This window comes from Natrix helvetica (genome assembly GCF_964273705.1).
Source record: "Natrix helvetica genome assembly, chromosome: 7".
NCBI lineage: Eukaryota > Metazoa > Chordata > Lepidosauria > Squamata > Natricidae > Natrix > Natrix helvetica.
In genome coordinates this window covers 286,430-302,784 of record NC_138558.1, presented here as the reverse complement: position 1 = coordinate 302,784, position 16,355 = coordinate 286,430, and the positions used below count along the sequence as shown (strand labels likewise).

The following is a 16,355-nucleotide window of genomic DNA, read 5'->3' as shown; positions in this document are numbered from 1 at the left end:
ATAATTACCCTTTAATAATATATTCCTTCCCCCCCAACTCACTATTCAAGGCTTATGTCTAATTACTTTTACCAATGTCAACACATAGAAATCATTATTATCCATTAACATTTCCTTGTAGTTATTATAGTTATCTAAAAAAAAAATACTATTTTTTTTACTGAAAAAGTTTTATACATATTTTCCCCCTTTTTGCCCCCCCTCCATATAATGTAAATCACATACAAATACTATGTCCCCTCCCCTCCCCCCAACTTAAACAATTTCTCATTCAAATATTGTACCAAATACTGTACCCCTTCCCCTCCCCCCATCTTAAGATAAATACTCATTCAAATATTGTACCCCTCACCACCCAATCATAAGTTTCTCTTAGAGTAGCAATAGCCCATTAATCCTATCTTCTAAAGTAATTAAACATATATAAATCATAATATAAATTTCTCTTAAAGTAATATTTCATTAATCCCATCTTCTAGGTTAATTATACATATATATTACCCCACCCTCCACCCTAACCCTCCCCCAAAATTTACTATTCATATCACATCTCCACTCATCCGACCCAAGAAAGATTACATCTTAATAATAAAATCTAAACAAAAATTTGTTAGTAAAATTGATAAATCTTTTTCCCAGGTCCCAATTTGTAGTTTATATCCAAATTGCTTTTACTAGTTGAAATTATTATTTCATTATTATTACCATAATGAATTATTTGTTAACGAATAAACCTTTAAAGAAACATTCTAAAAAATATCTAGAAAATCCTACTTGTTAATCACCAAAAATTAACTAAGTTTTTAATTATCAACATTCATTATCAACCTGTATCTTTCCAGTAACAAAACAATCTTATCTCTTTTGCCAGTTGTTGCGTCAATTCTCTTATTAACTTCTTTATAAGGTTTTTAAAAACTTCTCTCCGCACTTTTTTGCTTAAAAGATCTCTCATATAGTCTCGTTGCCCTTGAGCTGGTGTTGAAATTAACCTATCTTTGATTATCAGACGTATTTCTGAAGCTGTTTCTCTTCTTAATTCCATCATCAAATCCATATCTTGCCAAGAGGGATAGAGCTCCAGATTATCAAGTTCACTTTTCCATATTCCCTTCTTTCCACTTGCACTCATGAATGCTCCATTAGTAAGTTCATCTGTTATCTTATCTTTATCTTCTATACCTTCATTATCTTCTTTAATTTTTGGGGCTCCAACCCCTTCAATCTTTTGCTGTGCAAGACAATAGTCTATCCAACTTCTTATCAAATCTCTCAAATCCTTCCAATCTATTTTGAATTCCATCCAAAAAATCCTGAAAACTTTCCTCATCGGCATATTGATACATATTCCCAAGAAGAGAAGAAAGAGTCTAGAATCCACTGCCACTCTCGCCTTCAATGTCTTAGATGTATAAAAGTACTTTTATTTTGAATTTACTTAAGCAGAAGATTCTTTTAATTTTTTCAAAAAGAAAGGGTTCTATCTTTTTCTTTATTTTCCTTCCCTTGTCCAAAATATTTCACAAAGACACTTGCAAAAGAACAGTCCGTGTCCTTGAGTCCTTATCAGTCTCCACAAGTAAGCTGCAAACCCTCCAGTTACAACGTCAGTAGAATCAAAGGAGATAAAAAATCAATTCATTCACTTAAGAGGAGAAACGGAAAGCATTACAATCACTTCAATCCACAAAACATTGTTGCAAAGAAAAAGGAAAAAAACTTTCTAAGGCAGTCCAATAGAGCTAAATTTCGCTGCTTTATTTTTTTGTTTAAAGGACTAATTTATCTTTAAAAAAGGATTTTCTTTGGGCAATCAAGAAAAAAAATCTCACCAGATGGACTCACTTTCACTGCCTTCTTTCCAGAGCCGTCTCTGACTTTGTCAGCCAGGGGGCTGCCTGTTTACCGTCGGCTTGGAGAACTTCCCTTGGGTCAATCAGGGACTTTGCGATGTCCCTGAGACCAGCAAGGATTCAATGTATCAATGGCAGTCTCGAACAATCGAGACCGCATGTTGTCTCGTCACGACATTGGCTCCTCAATCTCCAGGAAATTATTTTGGGTTTTGATCCACTCGAGAAGCAATGGCCAGCCTCGTGCAGAATCCTTGTTTCTCTGAATGCTCCTGGGACAGGCTCCCATCCCCACCAACCAGCGGAAGGAACAGACTTTCCCAGGCCAAAGGGGGAGCAGTTGGCCGAGGGGACAGAAGACCTCCCAGGGGCACAGAGGCAACCTTGCTCCTTTGAGCCATGGAGCTTTGTGTCAGGACAGCCATTTTGTGAGTGTGCCTAATACAAGCTCCAGAAACTCCTGGTGTGTTTTTCCCTCTAGAGGAAGGCCTGTACTTCTCCATCCTCACAAGAGTGCTGCCTGGTGGGGGAGGGGCAGAGACCGCCTTTAGGTCTCCCATCAGAAAGGGCAGAAGGGTAATCAATGGCCTTCCTCTTACAGAGACAATGCCCAGCAAAGGAGCAAAATGCCAGGCCTCTGTCAGAGCAGAAGAAGGAACTGCCTCCTCTTAAACCTGATCATTGATTCCTGTGACTGTCCACGAGGACGGCTGGCCCGGCTCGCACCTCTCTTGGCCAAGCCCCCTCACTCAGGCCCTTTTGCCCCCACTGATATCCCCCACCCCACCCCAGTTGCTTTTGCCCTTCTGCACTGTGTTGATCCATTGTGTGATTCGTAATACTTCTGCTTTGTCTTCTAGGATGCCAGGCTCGGATGATCCAGCTGGTGACTTCACCATCTGGGGAACGGAGAATGCTTCAGAGCACAAAGCCCAGATTTCAGGAAATTGGAATTCTGCTTGTTTTAACATGCATTTTCACTTGGCATTGAAACGACTCTGGGGCTTTCTCTTTTACATCAGGGCATGTTGCAAGTAAACACTGAAGTAAAAACAGATTGTAAAAACAGATTGTCTGTCTCTTTCCCGTGTTTCCCCTCTATCCAAACTAATCCTTCTAGAATTTTTGTAACCATGTTAGCAAGAAATGCTCCTGGTGGCCCTTTGTGCATGCCTGCCTTGGCTATGCCCAAAGAAAAGGCGGCTGTAGCTGTTTGCCACATAGTGCCCTACCACTATGTGAATGAATTGAGTGAATGGCCTTTATGGCAGTCAATGATGAATAAAACATACCTACATCAAAATACAAAGAGTTTCTGTAAGATGATAAAACATGTGCTGTAAGACAACTGGAAGTAGAAAAATAGCCAAAATATATCAAGAATCAAAAAACGATTCAAGTAACTTGATAAGAAGCTGGATCTATAAAATGCTTACCGTAATGCTTAAATCCTTAAATATTATTTTAATGTATCAGTATTTTAATATATTACTAGATGTTTAAAGTTTGAAATCCTGGAATACTTAAGATTAAGACCTGTTGATTGGGAAGATCTATACCCTTTCAATACATTTATTACAATGCATCATTGTTGATAAACACCTTCCTAAAATTCTTATCTTGCTACATTTGATGCTCCTCTGTATTCAACATGCCGTTAGTATTTTTTCCATTTTCCAGCTGATTTTTTGAAGTTTTTTCTTCAAGAAAATATTTTAGGCAGATGCCATCTGGAGCATCTGGAATTTTGCACATCACAGGTATATGAGTGTGTTGACACCCCAGTACAAAATTCCATAGGCAAGAACTTCCCCAGCTCTGTCCCCCAGTGGGCAGTCATTCCTGATGGGGAATTTTCTTATATCCACCTCCAGGATCGCCAATGGGACAATATCCAAATAAGGAAGAGCAAAAACTCTTGAGATATTTTGGGAGACCCTGCTTGAGACGCCTGGCTGCTGCTGGGTTAAGTCCTAACTAGCAAGCTGGCTCACTTGCCAAAAGTGCTCTGATCTTCCTTTGCCCAGACTGATCAGTCTCCATTTCAGAAGTATCTCTTGAGCAATCAGATCCCATTCCTAAGAGCATTTGGGAGGAAGGGAGGGGAGGGATAGCCCGCCTTGTGCTGACTTCCACTCTACCCTATTGTACCAAAGGGCACATTCCCCCTGCCTGCCCGTCAATGCCAGCAGGATCAAGTCTCCTGGCAGAAAATTCCACTCTAGCTAAATATGATGGATCCTCATCCCCTTGGGCAGACCTGCATCCAGGCAGTGCCACATTAAGTGCCCTCTGGGCAAGCTCAGGCAGAGACACCAGAGTTCATAAGGAAATTGGGCTGGAGGAACTGCCTGCACAGCTCAGAGACAGGATTGTTGCAAGCACAGATCCGGAGAATGCTACAATGAAATTTCTGCTGCGATGAGGGTTGTTAAGAGCACAGTGGCCTCCATAATTCTGAAATAGAAGGTGTTTGGCACAAGGATTCTTCCAAGAGCTGGCCACTCAATCAAACTCAGCAATTGGGGAAGAAGGTCCTTAGTAAAAGAGGATCAAGAACTTATGTCACACACTCTGACTGAGCTCCAGAGATCCTGGGTGGAGATGGGACAGAATTCCAGAAGGACAACCATCACTGTAGCCACCTGCGCCGGCGGCCCCCGTTTCCCGCTCCCGCCCCTCTCCTGCTGGCAAATGGGAAGGATTCACCCCGCCCCCTATGCAGAAGCCACGGACGTTGCGCGATCGCTCGCTTTTGTCCCTAACCGGCCGCCGTCTCGATCGGCTTTCCGGCCATTCCAAGCTTCGACTTCGGCGGCTCGCCGGGCATTCTGGGAGTTGAAGGCCGGAGCTGTGAAACGATCGAGCTGGGCCCTCTTCCTCCGCGCCTCCCCTCTCTATTGCCCCGACCACCTCGGGGGCTGAAGCGGGGCGACCCTCCCGCGGCACCGGAGGAGAAATGGCCGCAGCCGAGGGACCCTGTGGCGCCTGCGCCATCCCGCTCCTGGAGGGCGGGGCCGCCTGTCAGGGAACTTCCGGCTCCGGGTCCTTCCGGCGGAAGCGCGGCGGCGGCCGAGGATGGGCAAGGCCTGGCGTCGCGCGGAGGCCCCGGGCGGCAGGATGGAGGGCGGCCGGCGGGGTAAGCGGGGCCCGGCGGGGCGGTCGGGGGCGGCGCTGCCCGGCGGGAACCTGAGCGGCTCCTTCTCGGCAGGAGAGGCGGCGGCGGACCCGGGCGCCCACAAGAAGAAGCACAAGAAGCACAAGAAGAAGCACAAGAAGCGGCACCACCGGGAGGAGCCCGGCCTGGAGCCCGCGGCCGCCCTGCCCAAGCCGCAGCTGAAGCTCAAGATCAAGCTGGGCGGACAGATCCTGGGCACTAAGAGGTAGGCGGGCGCGGGGCTCCCTCTTCCCTACCGGCTGCAGGCGGTGGGTGTCCGGGGGAGGCAACTTCGCCAGCCCCGGGACCCTCCGGGGCTGAGCTAAGCGGCCGCTCTTCTCCCTGCAGCGTCCCAACCTTCAGCGTGATCCCCGAGAAGCCCCGGTCCCCCTCCCCGCTGATGGGGGCAGAGGAGGAGGAGGAGGAGCCCATGGAAGGCGTGCCCATCGAGCAATACCGGGCGTGGCTGGGTGAGCAGCCGGCTCTGAAGAGTCTTCTTTGGGCGGGAAGGAATATAAGGAGCAGGTCCCTTCTATCCATCCAGAGGGGCTGCTCTCCCTATTGGCTCTGCACAGCCGCCCGAGAATCTTCCAGGTTTAACCCCAGTCAGATCATGATTTCCCTCTTTTGTCCTTCCTTGCAGGTGTCCGAGGCCTGCTAGGCTCTTCACCCTCACAGTATGAGGCTTTGTTTGCTAACACCTAAAACCAAACAAGTGTGAGGGTTGAAAGGAGGAGAGAGATTGAAGGGCTGTACAATTTGCCCAATGAGAACAACCCCTTTTAGAGTAGAATTCCAGAGATAGTTACTGCTTGTTGCAGCTGATTGAGGAAGACTTATTGATGTGGTTATTTTCTTAATAAACTTTCTCAAAGGTTTGCTGCCATCTTGGCATCTCCTCATCCCACAAATTCTGAATTAAACACCAACATACAAATTAGCATCAACACCTCCCTAGCCAGACTCAAGGTGACTCCTCTTCTCTCCGCAGATGAAGACAGCAACTTGGAGCCATCCCCGTTGCCAGAACTTGATCCAGAAATGGGCTTCCCAGCACGGGAGGAAGAAGAGGAACAGCGGTGGCTGGATGCCCTGGAGCGGGGGGAGCTGGATGACAACGGGGAACTGAAAAAAGAGGTGGATGAGTCCCTGCTCACTGCCCGGCAGGTGAGGAATTAGGCCTAATGCAAGAATTTCCTGTGGCCAAGAACACCACTGAGCAATGAAGAGGCCCTTTATCCACAGCAGCCTCAGTGAGTTCAGGTGGGGGAAGGAAAGAGGATCTCAGGGGCCCAGCTGCTTTACTCGGCAACATGTCCCCCTCTGCCTCCTAGCAGCCAGGCAGGTGGCTCTTCTCCAGCAAGCCAGGTGGGAAGTCAGCTTCCTTCCTTCTGAACTTCAGGACCTTCCGGTCCACATTTTATCTGTACCCCCACGATCCCAGTTACTGGTTTTAAGAGCAGAGGGGGCATCCAATCTGTGTTGGGCTCAGAAATGAGGATGTAGGGTGTGTAGCCAAGCAGGATCTGTACCGTACCAAGAAGGCTTTAGTGGAGGCCCTTTGTTGGGATGCCGTAGGGCACTGAGGCCTTCCTCTTGCCTCTGCATCTAGATGAGTGTTGTCAGCCACCCCTTCTCCTTGTTCTGTCCACAGAAAGCCCTCTTGCACAAACAGCAGAGCCAGCCCTTGCTGGAGCTGCCCATGGGATACAAGGCCAAGGAGCTGACAGAGGAGATGCTGATGAAGCGAGAAGAACGAGCTCGTAAACGACGGCTCCAAGCTGCCAAAAAGGCCGAGGAGAACAAGAATCAAACCATTGAGCGCCTCACCAAGACCAGCAAAGCCAAAGTGAAGACGCTGCGCGAGCGCAAGTCCAAAAGCATGGCAGTCCCCACCGTGAGCTACCGCAGTGCTGCCTCTGGGACCACTGTCTCTTTCCCGCTAGGAACTTCCCTGCCCGTGTTGCCCTCCCTCCCAAGGGTATTGCCTCCCCCCATGCCATGTGGGGTTATTGGCTGCCCCAATCTCAAACGATACTCCTGTTCCCGCACTGGGACCCCCCTTTGTAGCCTGGATTGTTACAAAAAGAACCTGCTGCTTCAGGAGGTGCCAGCATAGTCACTCTGGTGGACAGTCGATGTCAGGTGGTCACCCTGAAGGCCTCTGTGGTCTGGAAGAGGCGTGCCAGCCCTATTCCCAGGTGGCTGGGCAGAGGGGCAAGATGTGGGTGTCCAAACAGCCTTGGGATCTGTACGGCAGCCAGTTCAGCAAGAAGCACATCTCTGGCTGTGCACAGTGCAAGCCCCTTGGACAGCGCCTCTTGATGCAGCGACCGTGTTGGAAATGGAGGCTCTGTTCCCTTTTGCCACTGCAGTGGAGGGGGAGAGGACTTGGGAGATGGCGCCAGTGGTGACAGGCATTGTTTCTTGCCTTTCGGGGGGCTGTTGTTGCTTCTCAGGACGGATGGAAGCAGAAGTTCTCTTCGTCATTTGTACAGGATGCAGAGAAAAGTGGCTGATTGCTGGCAGGGCTTCACTCAGTCAGTCAGCCTGCAGGAAAATTGATTTATTGTCAACATTAAAGATACCCTGAAACTAACTGGAGAAACCCAGATGGGCTCCTTGTCTTTTGTTGCCCTGCACAGAAGAACGGTATCAGGCCTGTAGTTATGTTTCTTTTAGGATCTTTGGCCTGCCACACTTTCTTATAATTTCCTATGCTGTTTCATTAGTGTGGTAGTTGGGAGGGGGGAATAGAAAGGAGTAGGATTGTGGAATGTTTTGTTGTCATTCTTCCTAGAAGCTCAAGGTCATCTTTTGTCTCAGTACCTCGACACCTGAGGGATGTATATGCCAGCGTGGAAGATGATGATTGGAACATGTGATGGATTATGGGGTGTGGGGATAGATCATGAACTTTCAACTGGGTGGAACTCCAGGAAGAGGATCAGAGTTGGAATTCCATAGACGTGCTAACTTGCCTGTATGATTAAATTGGAACTTTCAGGATGATTCTGCCTTGGTCTCTGATTGATTTCATGCATGGTATTTAGAACGCTGACAAACGGAGCTGGAAAGCAGGTTAGTGGGGTGGGAAGGGAATGGGGATTTTGCAGTGTCCGTCCCTTGCCCAGCCATGCCACGCCCAAGTCATCCCATGCCACACCTACAGAACCAGTAGTAAAAAATTTGAATCCCACCACTGCAATGGCAGTGGCTGAAGGGCCATCTGCTTTCCCCCTGCCCTTGGTACTGCCCAGCCCTTTAGCCTAGCATTGCTGCGGGTGGCCATAATCTACACCCAAGTACTGGTTTCTGTCTTGTGAGGGGCTTTGGATGAGGGGACCCTGAGCCCTTTTGGTGCCATTGAGTGTGGTGCCCTGGGTTGATGCCAGAGTGGTTATGGGGAAGGAAAGGTTGAGTTTGGGGCGCCCCTTGTATTAATCCTCTCCCTGAACTGTTTCCCAAAGCTGGGGAGAATGAGGCAATCCATGGGGCTGGTGGGAAGGTCACCTGAATGCCAATGGCAGCTGGTAGGGATGGGAGAAGGGGCTTCAGACTGAAACCGTGTAAGGTTTACTCAGAATCCCGCATCTGCAACAGCACAACTTTGTCTCTGGGTAGGTCTATTTAAGGCACTGCTAATTCCCATATGCCCTGGGTTGCTTGGGTTAGAGGCTGCCTGCTGAGGCTCCTCACCCATCAAGGGAGGCAGGAGGATGAAGGGTTGGAGCAGGCATACTCTGGAAAGGGGTAAACTCCAGTGTAAACCTGGCCCACTGGTGAGAGAAGCCTCTTCATTTCCAAGAAGGGATATAGAGATTCCTGATAAAGATTACTTCACTTTTCCCAAAGAACCCCTTTGCTCTGAAATAAATTTAAACATACTATACCAGTTTAGGTCAGCAGCTAAGGCATTGGACTAGAACCTGGCAACTGAGTTTTAATCCCGCCTTAGGCACAAAGTCGGCTGGGCTAGTCACTTTCTCAGGCCTAAGAGGTACTTGCAAACACTTCTGAAAAACTTAGGGAAGACTGTAGGCAGTCTCAAAGAAGGACCTGATTGGAAGGAAAAAAGTTGAAACTGACACAATACGGTGCCCCTCCCCCACACTATTCTTAATTCCATAATCCAGGGGTCTGCAACCTTAAAAGAGCCATTTGGACCCAGGATCCGAGGCATGCCCAGCCCCAAGAAGGGCAGGAAGAAGCTCCACAGGAGGTGCCAGAGAATCAGGCCGGCCCCTTTTCCATCCTTGCCGTTGCCCTTACCTTCTCAGACCAGGCAGGGAGGGGAGGGCAAGGGGCCAGTCAATGACAAGGGGCCAGTGAGCTGCAGCAGAGGGCCCAAAGAACCGCGTATGGCTCCGGAGCCGCTGATTGCAGACACCCTCCATAGTCCATAGATCAGTGTTTTTATTGCCCCAAAGATGTTTTTTCAAAGGGCAACTGGACTTTGTTTTTGCTTAAAGATGTTTCACTTCTCACCCAAGCAGCTTTTTCAGTTCTGAATAAATGGTTGCCTTTGGGACAACCATGATCTGCATGACTTAGAATCTCCATAGATACTTTTGTTGTGTGACTTGATATATTTTTATAAATAGGCAAAAAATGAAAAAGACATGGACATAATTATTTGTATCCCTTAGAACAGGGTGTGTGTGTGTGTGTGTGTGTGTCAAACTCAAGGCCCGTGGGCTGCCTAGATCCACAGGCCCGCCCTGCAAACAGCGAAGGAGTGGCCCCTGGTGCCTCTGCCAAGGAAGAGGGAGCTTGGGAGGGCCAACCACGCCAAGGCCTCCTCAGAGCTTCCCCACTCAGCCGGTTCAGGTGCCCAGGAGGTGGAGATTCGTGGGGAGGTAGCCAGGCCGCTGCAAGAGGAAACCTGGTTGCAGACGGAGCAGAGGCTTTAAGGAAGAAACGAGGCCGATGCACACCAACCGTCCTAGAAGGTCCCTTGGAGGGAGTGGAGCAAAGGCGGCTTCCTGGTATGTGGCGGCGGCAACAGCGGCCGCTCTGGGAAACTGGGCAGGCAGGAAAAGGGGCTCAAACTGGGAAGATCGCGGCGGAGGGGCGCCCTGCTCTCCGGCGGCGTCTCGCTTCAGGTCCCGACTGTCAGCGCCCTCGGGCGTCTGAGCGCCTCCAGCCCAAGGCCGGAACCGGAGCGGCGGTCGGCGGGGGGAGGTTGGGGTTCTCCCAGGGCCGCCCGAGGAGCACCCAAGCCAGAGGGCCCGGAAATGGGGGAAGCCGGAAGTCTCGCCTTCTGCCCTCGTCACGGGGCGGCCTTCGCATTCCTCCTTACCAATTACGTCGCTGCTTCTCCTCAGACCGGGTGGTTCTTCGCCCCGCCCACACTTCGCCGCCGGAGGGCGGAGCCGGCTGTGAGTGGCGCAGGGGAGGCAGCCGTCCGCGGGGCGGGCCCTCCGCTCGCCTTTGTCTGCTGTTGTTAGGGGCGAAGGCGCCGCCGGATTGGGTGGCGGGCGAGGTCGGCGCGCAGCCGATTGGGGACCGGCCCCCCGGGAGAAGCCCATTGGCGGCGGGCGGCGGCGGGGCGGGAGCTGCGCCGGGAGCTATGGCGGCAGCGGCCCGGGCGACGAGGGGAGCGGGGTGGCGCCCGGGCCGACCGTAGGGCCGCCATGGAAGCGCCGCGGCTGCCCCCGTCGGGCAGGGAGGCGCAGTCCGGGTGGGGCGCGGCGGCGCTGCTGGGCCGGGAGCGGCAGGTGAGGCCCGCGGGAGCGGGGGGCGGGGAGGGGGGGAGCTGGGGGGGGGTTAGGGGCTGACGGTGCTGCTGTGTCCCGGCAGGCGCGCGAGCTCTGTCCCGGCGTGAGGAGCCAGCCGTACGTGTGCGAGACGGGCCACTGCTGCGGCGAGACCGGCTGCTGCATCTACTACTACGAGCTGTGGTGTAAGCGGGGCGGGCGGGGCGGTCTGGGGAGGGAGCGGCCTCTTCCCTGCGTCCGACTCACCGCGCCTCCCCCACGCAGGGTTCTGGCTGCTCTGGACGGTCCTGATCCTCTTCAGCTGTTGCTGCGCCTACCGGCACCGCCGCGCCAAGTTGCGTCTGCAGCAGCAGCAGCGTCAACGGGAGATTAACCTGATTGCCTACCACGGTGCCTGCAACTATCCGCCCTCCACGGGGGAGCTCCGTGAGTGGCCCGCCCTGCGCGCCCAGGAGGGGTGGTCCCCCGGTCCCTCCCGACCCTGAGCCCCGCGCCTCTCCTCCCTTGCAGGGATGCTGGCCTCCTTCAAGTTGCCGGCCTACGAGGAGGTGGCCCGCCGCCCCACCACGCCGCCGCCCCCCTACAGCACCACCGCCCTCCTGGGGGGCTTCAGCACCCTGACGCTGACCGGTAGCTCCGCACACTGCACCAGCTGCTCCTGCGAGTCCAGCTGCCTGAACTCCCCCAGCAGCTCTTCCCCTTTGGCCACCGAGGCCAGCAGTCCCAGCCAAGGGGAGGCTGAGAGTGACAGGGGCTGTGGCCGCCCTTCAGGGGTTGGCTGGGAGCGGGCAGCCGCCTCCCCCAAGCAGGCCCTCTTCTCCAAGGTGGAGCTGTTCGAAAGTGACTCACGGTGCCTCTCTGGGGGGCCCGACGCCCTGGAAGAAAGTAGCCACACGCGGCACCGGCGCCTGACGGGGGACTCTGGCATCGAGGTGGGCCGAGGCCAAGACGAAGAAGAGGCTGCCAGCGAGGAGGAGGAGGGAGCCCGCTTGTTTGGCAAAGGGTCAGCCTGCAGTCAGCCTGGGGAGCCCTCAGAAGGGGCCACCGAGGAAGTGGCCGCCTCACCACCGTTGCCTGTCTGAAGGGGGTTCCTGTGCTCGGCTGCCCCCCCCCCCAACTGAGCTGCCTCTTGTTCACTGTGGACAACTACTGCCTTAGCCTCACTTCTCTGCCCAGCCATATGGACGCCTCCTTGGTCCTCTCCTGCGGCTCCGCTCCCTCCTTAGTGCTGGACAGGAACCCAGAGCCTTTGGCAGCAGCTGGGGCAGAGGGGAGCTTCCTGCTCAATCATAACTGTAGTGATAGTGTGTGTGTGTGGTTCCTGCTGTGCTCCAGCTTTGATATAAGGCATGGCGTAGGTGAAGGCTCGGTCTCTCCCCACTTCCAGGTTGCCCTGGGGTTTGCTAGTTGCATGAAGAGATGGCCGTTGCCCACAAAGATTCTGCCCTGGGAGCGGGGAGCTGGCCTTCCCGTTGGCCAGTGTCCTGCCAGCACCTGGTAGCACTGTGTGCTTCTTATTAAACAGACATGGAAAATCCTGACTCGGAGGCACTTTCCATTGTGGGGGAGGGGAGGGGGGGGAGCACCAATGTAACATCCAGCCACTGTGGGGCTCTGGAGGAGCTGCCTGCCAGGTTCTTTCTTCAGAAGAAGCTGCTCTAAACAGCATGGAGAACATTCCCTTCACCTGCTGGATGAAGCAGGCCATCCTACTAAGTTGGCTTCAGGGATTCTGTGGAAGAGGGGATGCTGGGGTTTTTCTCTTGGTGTGGGCAGTAACCCACCCGCCCCATTTCTATAGGGCCATAGGGAGCTGCCTTGCTATTCCCCCCTCCTGTCCAGCCATACAGAAGCTAGGGATGCCTTTGCTGCCCAGGCTTCCAAAGGAGGGGAGCTAAAGGTTTTAAGCTTCTCAGCTTTATTTCAATATGAAATTTCTTACATTTAGGCGTTGCCCACCTCGCTCTCCCAGTTGAATGCCAACCCGTGAAGCAGGGCAGAGGGAAAGGTCAACAGCCGCATCCCTTTGCCAGAATCCTACACCGGCCACTCCAGCTGAGCTGCCCAGGGATACAGGAACACCAGCAGGCTAATCAGTATTCTTCTGCCATCATCAGCACAACCAGAGCTGACCAGCCTGTGAAGGGGTAACAGCCTTGCCCCCGGCCTGTGCTGTCGTTATACTGCTCCCAGACATAGCCAGAGTCCAGGTACTGCTGAAGGACGTTGCCAATGACATTGGTGCGCAGCTCATGGTACAGCTTGGAGGCCTCCTCCCGGTAGGGCCCCTCGACTTGGCTGTAGTGATGCAAAGCTCGCACTGCAAGGTAGTTCATGTTGATCCAGATGGCTCCCCTCCAGTAAGGGGGGTCATGCTCCGTGTTGTGCTTGAGGTAGAAGGGGCTGCTACGCGACAGGGAACGCAAGCCGAAGGGCGTCCACAGCTTCTGCTCGTTCTTCATGTCTGCCAGGAGGCTGCCCAGCCGCTGGGAATCGGGGCGCAGGAGTTGCAGCAGCAGGGGGAAGAGGCTCACATAGCCAAGGGCTCCTCCCACAAACTGCAACCGCGGTGACTTGCGGACCACTCGGACCAGCCTTGGAAAGGGTGAGGGTTGGCCAGGGGGAGGGGGGCGAAGGCGCTCGCGCTCCAGGGCCACAGCGTGTGTGTGGTTGCCATAGTCGGCAAAAGCGCTCAGTGCCTCCGACCAGTGATGCTGCTCCAGCATTTCATTGTCTGTGAGCCACTCGGCCATGTGCGCATAGTCATTCTCCGCTTCTCCCACCCGTGTGGCCACCTCGGCCATCACAGCAGAGGCTACGGCCATCCAACAGCGCAAATCCAGGTGACGCTCATCTTCCGAGGGATGGGAGGCCCTGGGATAATCGTCCAGGCCAGAGGTCAGGGTTTTAGGGTTCAGGAAAAGCTGAGTGTCCTGGTCCCGTCCACGCCATCGGAAGGTGTAGGGCAAGGGTCCTGCTTGCGTGTGGTTATACCAGCCATACCAGCTTTGCAGGCGAGGATAAATACGGCGGAGGTAGTCCTGCTCCATCGCCCCTTGCCTGAGTAGCTGCTGCAGCACTAAGAAGAAAGTGGGGGGGTTGCCCCCCTGGCTGTGCTGCACCACAAACTCCGGGGGCACCTTGGCCAGGGCTTCGTCTCCCAGGATCTGCTCGCGCGGAATCCAGCCCTCGACATTCATGAGGTCGAACCAGTGAGCTAACACCTCCCGGCTCAGGGCTGCGTCCCAGCGAGCAAGGAGGAGCTGGTGGAAGCCTTCATCCCACAGGAAGCCCCGGGGAAAGAAGGAGCGGGAGGGCACTGCTGTGAAGAGAGATCCCGCAGGGTATAGCTGGGGGCCTTCTGTGTAGGGGGACTGCACCAGCGAGTGCCCATAGAAGTAGCCCATCCCACCTAGCATGTTGCTGAGAAGAGCCCGGGCAAAGTGCTGCTCCTGCCCGGAGAAGCCCTTGCGAGAGAGGCCAAAGGTCTCCTCAAAGCGCTGCTCAAAGGCAGCCACGTGTTTGTCCAGCTCTCGCGTCAGCCTCTCTGCCAGGAGCCGGTCTGGGCGGTCAGGCACACTGCCTGACTCAAAAGCCACTTCCACGCGGCAGGGCACAGCCACTGTCACCTGGTGAACGAGGAGCTGGCTGTGTAACTCTCTGTCCCCTGCTTGTCCCTGGTACACGTCCACACCAAAGTAGTGTCGCTTGGGAAGCCCAGGTGGAGCGTAGGAAAACCGCGGACTCAGGCTCGATTTCACCACGTCAGTCAGGCGATGCAGCCCTTCTGCCTTGGCTTGCAGGTGGTTGTACCTAGCGGCAGAGAGAAGGGGGTGGGAAGCCTGTGGGGGACCCTGACCCCTCACTCCCTGAACAACAATATTCTGTACCTGGCATAAAGGGGGATGCCGGCCTCCGTGGTGGGCGGCTTGAATGTCACTGTAAAGTTCCCCAGTTCTTCTGTCTGTCCTCTTAGCGACGCCAGCCGACTCTTCTCCTCTATCAGAGGCTGCAGTGTTCCTTGCCCATCGGTGGCCACGTAGAAAAGGAGGGAAATGAAAGGGGGTTTGGGCCCCACCCTCTAAATGCACAAATACGACAGGAGAAAACAGACAAGCCCCTCAATTTCTTCCTTCCCTACAACTGTAACTGGACTCCCAAGAGAAAAAAACAGCCTTTATTCGCTTCCTTTTACAAGGTGTGGACAAACCCTTTCAGTCACCCAAGGCTGCAGGCTGAACTTGCAAGCTTGACCTGGCAGGGCAGCCACGTTGCTCAGCCACGCAACCGCCTTTCTCCCGCCAGTCAGGAAGGGGAACAGCTGCCTCCTCAGAAGAAACGTTTCACTCAGGAAACCCGCCCCAGTGGAACGGGGCCCCTTCCCCCCCCTCACCTCTGGGCGAACCGTCACTCTCCAGCTCCAGTCGCCGCCGTGCTGCCCTCCCGGACGCTTCACCACCTCTGTCTGCAGGCTGAAGCCCAGGTCCTGGATCTCCTGCACCCCGAAATGGGTGCCGTCGTGGAGCAGCCAGCCGTAGCGAGGGAGGCCGTCGCTCTGCTCGCAGGTGTGCCGCAGCAGCACCTCCCTCCCCTCCAGTTGCTGCAGCCACATCAGCCCTGCGGGAAGGAGCCACGCGTGACGCCCGGCAGCCGGCGCGTCAAGGGCCGCCTCCCCAACAACGGCCCCTCCCGCCCCCTCACCGGCCACCGGCGATCGCGGGCTGCGCGTCTTCATGCCGAAGTAGACCTGGGGCCGGTAGGAGCCCCAGAAGCGGGCGGGCGCGGCGCCAGGGCCGGTGCTACCGGGCGGGACGGCTCGGGGCGCGGCGTGCGGGGCCACCAGGCGCGCGGCGGGCCCCCACCGGCCGTAGAGACTGCAGCCCAGCAGCAGCAGCAGCAGCAGCGCCGGCAGGAGCAGCAGCGCCGGCCCCGCGCCCCCGCCCGCCCCCCGCTCCCGCCGCCCGGGACCCCCGCGCGGCCCCCGCTCCTCCGCCCGCCCGCCCTCGGGGCCGGTCCGCCGCCGCCGCTCGCGCGCCATCTGCTCTCCCCGGCCGGCGCCCACGAGTCCCTACGGCTCTCCCGGCAGGCCCCGCGCCGCCTCCGCAGCACTCTGGGAAGGCGAGTTCCTGCCACTCGGGGCGTGGCGTCGCCCCCGCGGGGTGGGTGGAGTCCGGAGCTCGCGGGGTGGCTTCCTCGTGGCCTCCCGTCCCGCAAGAGCAGGACTTGGCTCTTAAGGCCGGAGGCGCAACCGGCGCTCGAGACGCGGGGAAGGCGAAGCTGCGCCCGGGCATTCCCTGAATCGGGAGCAGGGCGGCTCCTCTCTCCTCCTCCCTGCTGGTGGCAACCTCGGCTGTTGCTTCGGAGGCCAAGGCGGCTTGTTCGGGAGTAGCCCCGCCTTTCTGGAAGACGACCCCCCACCCCCACCCGTTTCTCCTCGTGATGCAGGGACAAATCTTAGCGCAGCCTTTGACAAAGCGACTAAATCAATGAACCAAGGAAATAACAAACTTGGAAGGGACCTTGAAGGTCCTCTAGTCCAACCCCCTGCTCAAGCAGGAAAGTCATACAATTTCAGACAAACCATAGCAGTCTTCCATGATTTAAGAGGCTGTCACAAAAGAGTCA

The 16,355-nt window shown here is 54.7% G+C and overlaps 3 protein-coding genes across 4 annotated transcripts; 2 read left to right on the top strand and 1 right to left on the bottom strand.

The window, feature by feature from the left end:
* The first annotated feature begins 4,648 nt into the window (after positions 1 to 4,648).
* INO80B (INO80 complex subunit B) lies at positions 4,649 to 8,022 on the top strand. Of its 2 annotated transcripts, XM_081959067.1 has the most exons (5): positions 4,651 to 4,992; positions 5,065 to 5,236; positions 5,359 to 5,480; positions 6,002 to 6,177; positions 6,665 to 8,022. In XM_081959067.1, exons 1-5 carry the CDS (start codon positions 4,932 to 4,934, stop codon positions 7,127 to 7,129), a joined length of 996 nt encoding a protein of 331 aa, XP_081815193.1. In that variant the 5' UTR covers positions 4,651 to 4,931; the 3' UTR covers positions 7,130 to 8,022. The 2 variants fall into 2 exon arrangements, with proteins under 2 accessions (XP_081815192.1, XP_081815193.1); XM_081959066.1 differs by having other exon boundaries at positions 4,649 to 5,236.
* A 2,075-nt stretch (positions 8,023 to 10,097) lies between these two features.
* Positions 10,098 to 12,271, top strand: WBP1 (WW domain binding protein 1). The gene is made up of 4 exons (XM_081959831.1): positions 10,098 to 10,730; positions 10,813 to 10,915; positions 10,995 to 11,156; positions 11,241 to 12,271. Exons 1-4 carry the CDS (start codon positions 10,647 to 10,649, stop codon positions 11,810 to 11,812), a joined length of 921 nt encoding a protein of 306 aa, XP_081815957.1. The 5' UTR covers positions 10,098 to 10,646; the 3' UTR covers positions 11,813 to 12,271.
* A 360-nt stretch (positions 12,272 to 12,631) lies between these two features.
* On the bottom strand, positions 12,632 to 15,783 carry MOGS (mannosyl-oligosaccharide glucosidase). The gene is made up of 4 exons (XM_081959591.1): positions 15,432 to 15,783; positions 15,124 to 15,347; positions 14,621 to 14,811; positions 12,632 to 14,543 (listed from the first exon to the last, which is right to left on the bottom strand). The coding sequence occupies exons 1-4, from the start codon at positions 15,766 to 15,768 to the stop codon at positions 12,824 to 12,826; spliced, it is 2,472 nt and encodes an 823-aa protein (XP_081815717.1). The 5' UTR covers positions 15,769 to 15,783; the 3' UTR covers positions 12,632 to 12,823.
* Positions 15,784 to 16,355: the final 572 nt, after the last annotated feature.

Bases quoted from the DNA above. Each gene is read 5' to 3' on its own strand.
- WBP1 (XM_081959831.1), top strand. From the start codon at position 10,647: ATGGAAGCGCCGCGGCTGCCCCCGTCGGGCAGGGAGGCGCAGTCCGGG. The intron at 10,731-10,812 runs GTGAGGCCCGCG...GTGTCCCGGCAG, and splicing joins TGCTGGGCCGGGAGCGGCAG to GCGCGCGAGCTCTGTCCCGG. The intron at 11,157-11,240 runs GTGAGTGGCCCG...CCTCCCTTGCAG, and splicing joins GCCCTCCACGGGGGAGCTCC to GGATGCTGGCCTCCTTCAAG.
- INO80B (XM_081959066.1), top strand. From the start codon at position 4,932: ATGGGCAAGGCCTGGCGTCGCGCGGAGGCCCCGGGCGGCAGGATGGAG. The intron at 5,237-5,358 runs GTAGGCGGGCGC...TTCTCCCTGCAG, and splicing joins CAGATCCTGGGCACTAAGAG to CGTCCCAACCTTCAGCGTGA. The intron at 6,178-6,664 runs GTGAGGAATTAG...TTCTGTCCACAG, and splicing joins CCCTGCTCACTGCCCGGCAG to AAAGCCCTCTTGCACAAACA.
- MOGS (XM_081959591.1), bottom strand. From the start codon at position 15,768: ATGGCGCGCGAGCGGCGGCGGCGGACCGGCCCCGAGGGCGGGCGGGCG. The intron at 14,812-15,123 runs GTGAGGGGGGGG...TTGTGCATTTAG, and splicing joins GAGTGACGGTTCGCCCAGAG to AGGGTGGGGCCCAAACCCCC. The intron at 14,544-14,620 runs GTACAGAATATT...CTCTGCCGCTAG, and splicing joins GGCATCCCCCTTTATGCCAG to GTACAACCACCTGCAAGCCA.